This window comes from Apodemus sylvaticus, chromosome 10 (assembly GCF_947179515.1).
Source record: "Apodemus sylvaticus chromosome 10, mApoSyl1.1, whole genome shotgun sequence".
NCBI classification, from domain to species: domain Eukaryota; kingdom Metazoa; phylum Chordata; class Mammalia; order Rodentia; family Muridae; genus Apodemus; species Apodemus sylvaticus.
The window spans coordinates 47720609-47722899 of NC_067481.1; the positions used below are offsets into that span (position 1 = coordinate 47720609).

Genomic DNA, 2291 nt, shown 5'->3' on the forward strand with positions numbered 1-2291 from the left:
TTTTTAACAAATTTGCCCCAAGCAGGACAGATATTCTTTGTTTTTGCAAAGATGTGGACCGGACCATGACAGTGAGCCTGGTTAGTCTTCTGGTAGGTCTCCTGGCACTTGGTGTTGACCCAGGGGGACATCTCCATGAGAGAGAAAAAAAAAAAAGCATTGAATTTGGTCACACCCCCAATGCAGTTAGTTCCCACTGAAGAAGAGCTCTGTCACATCAGTCAGGAAGGTCCACAGTCTGTTTGCTGTTGGGTTTGGGTTTATTTGTAGAAGGAATTCCCTCTGATGGAACAGAGGGAAAGTTCCTGTGAGTGAATAAACTGTGGCCTCCATAAGGGGAATCTTGACCCCCTAAGAGAGCTGCTATGTTTGCTGGTCTCTCTTGAATACCCAAGCCTGTGACACCCTCAGAATTTCCCTGCCTGGCTTGGCCACAGGCAGTTCAATTGAGCCCGAGACCAGGGAGTGATCGACGCCCTGGGGAGCCCGGAGGAGTAGGCCCTCTCCTCCGGGGCAGACGTGAGAGCTAGAGCAGGCCCTGCTGAGCCAACAGGCCGCTGGAGCCATACGAAGCGCATTAAGTATTAATAATTTCCAGTTGTTTGCTCGTCCTCTCTCCCCACGTCCCCCCTCCGGCCTCTGCAGACTGGGACTCGGTTTTGGCTCTGGGCTGCCAGATCTAGAGATATTAGCACCTCCCGGAGGCCGGGGGACACTGCAAGGAGCAAGGATCGCCGTGGACCACAGGGACAGGGTGCGGGGCCGGACGAAGCTTCGCAGCCTTGCCAGTGGGCGACGCAGCCTGCCGGGGGAGGGGAGCCGTCGCGGGAAGATCGGCGCCCGGACGAGCTGGGCGGCGCGCGGCGGGAGCGCAGCGGCCCCTGGCGCTTGGCCTCTCGGCGGTCACCGCCGCTGGGCCAGCCCCCGGGGCGGGGCAGAGGGCGTGGCCTCGAGCGAGCGCGGCCGCCGGCGACACCCGGACAACGCGCCGGCGGCGGGGCAAGGAGGGCAGCCCGGAGGGCAGCGGCCCCGGCCCGCGTGTGCGGCCCTCTCTCGCACTCCAACACCGCGCCGCCTGTCCCCGGCCCTGCCACACGTGCAGCTATGGTGGGCCGGCTGAGCCTGCAGGATGTCCCCGAGCTCGTGGACACGAAGAAAAAAGGCGACGGCGTCCTGGACAGCCCGGACTCGGGGCTGCCCCCAAGCCCTAGCCCCAGCCACTGGGGGCTCGCAGCGACGGCGGGCGGCGGCGGGGAGCGCGCTCCGGTCGCAGGGACGCTGGAGCCCGATGCGGCGGTGACCCCTGTAGTCCCGGTGAGTTGCCTCGTGCGCGGACTTCTCCCTGTCCCAGCCAACCCGCCAGCCCTCCCGTGGGGACCTCGCCGTCGGTGCGGCCACCCGCCCGTCGAGACGGCGTGGCCATCGCCGGGAGCCGGGGCGGGAGCGTAGCGAGAGAGCCTGGCCAGCTGGAGCCAGTGGCTGGAAAATTGTCATCGCCTGGGAGGCGCGGGAGCCCCGGGAGAGGAGAGCCGCGGTCTCCTCCCTTCGAGGTGGCGGCCCCCGAGGCTGCCAGGCTGCGGCTCGACCACATTCCTGCTGGGGCGGGCTGGGTGGGGCTCCCGGGACACGGACAGGGATCCCAGCCCTCCCCACCCGGGGGCCCACGCCCCGCGGCTTTGCTCCCAAAGCGGCCTCCCTCTGCCGGGACCTGGGAGAGGGGTGTGCTCTGGGCTTCTGGCTCAAGGCAAACTGGCCTTTGGGGGAACCTTCTGAGTAGTCACACACTACTCCAGGGTCTGGTAGGTCTTTTCCCAGCCAGTGTTCTGCACCTAATGAGATCAGCGCCCTCCAGGTGGCCAGGGCTTTGAAAGTATTAATCCTTTTCCTTCTTTTACTTTAAACTCTTTGCAAGAAAAACTCCAGGTCTGTTTTGCCTTGGGATCTGATCTGTTCAGGTGGTGGCATTCAGAGCAGAGCTCTAGAGAGGCCACATCCTGCCTCCAGTAGAAGCTCAAAGTAAGACTGAGGGACGGTTGTGACTGCCTCCCGTGGAGCCGCAGTGTGGACCGCGACCACAGTGGAGCGTCGCTGGTGTGGGGCCTTCTTGACCTACTGACCGTGTCTCAGCAAAGACCAGCACCTCTTCCTTCCACTCCTAGGTGAAGCTTGCTTCAACTTGGCCTTTCAGTCTCTTTCCTGCTCTGACCAGAGCAGGCACTCACTGGAGCTTCTGACGTGGATTCCTCCACCAGACACGAACCTTGACCCTCACCTTTTTCCATCCGTGTCCT

At 62.8% G+C, this 2291-nt stretch overlaps 1 protein-coding gene across 1 annotated transcript in view; it reads left to right on the plus strand.

The window, feature by feature from the left end:
* The first annotated feature begins 945 nt into the window (after window positions 1–945).
* The window catches only part of Rflnb (refilin B), a 6619-nt gene continuing 5273 nt past the window's right edge, over window positions 946–2291 (plus strand). The window contains exon 1 of the mRNA XM_052196083.1: window positions 946–1314. Within this exon, the coding sequence (XP_052052043.1) occupies window positions 1105–1314 (210 nt within the window). The 5' untranslated portion in view covers window positions 946–1104. The remainder of the gene's footprint in view (window positions 1315–2291) is intronic.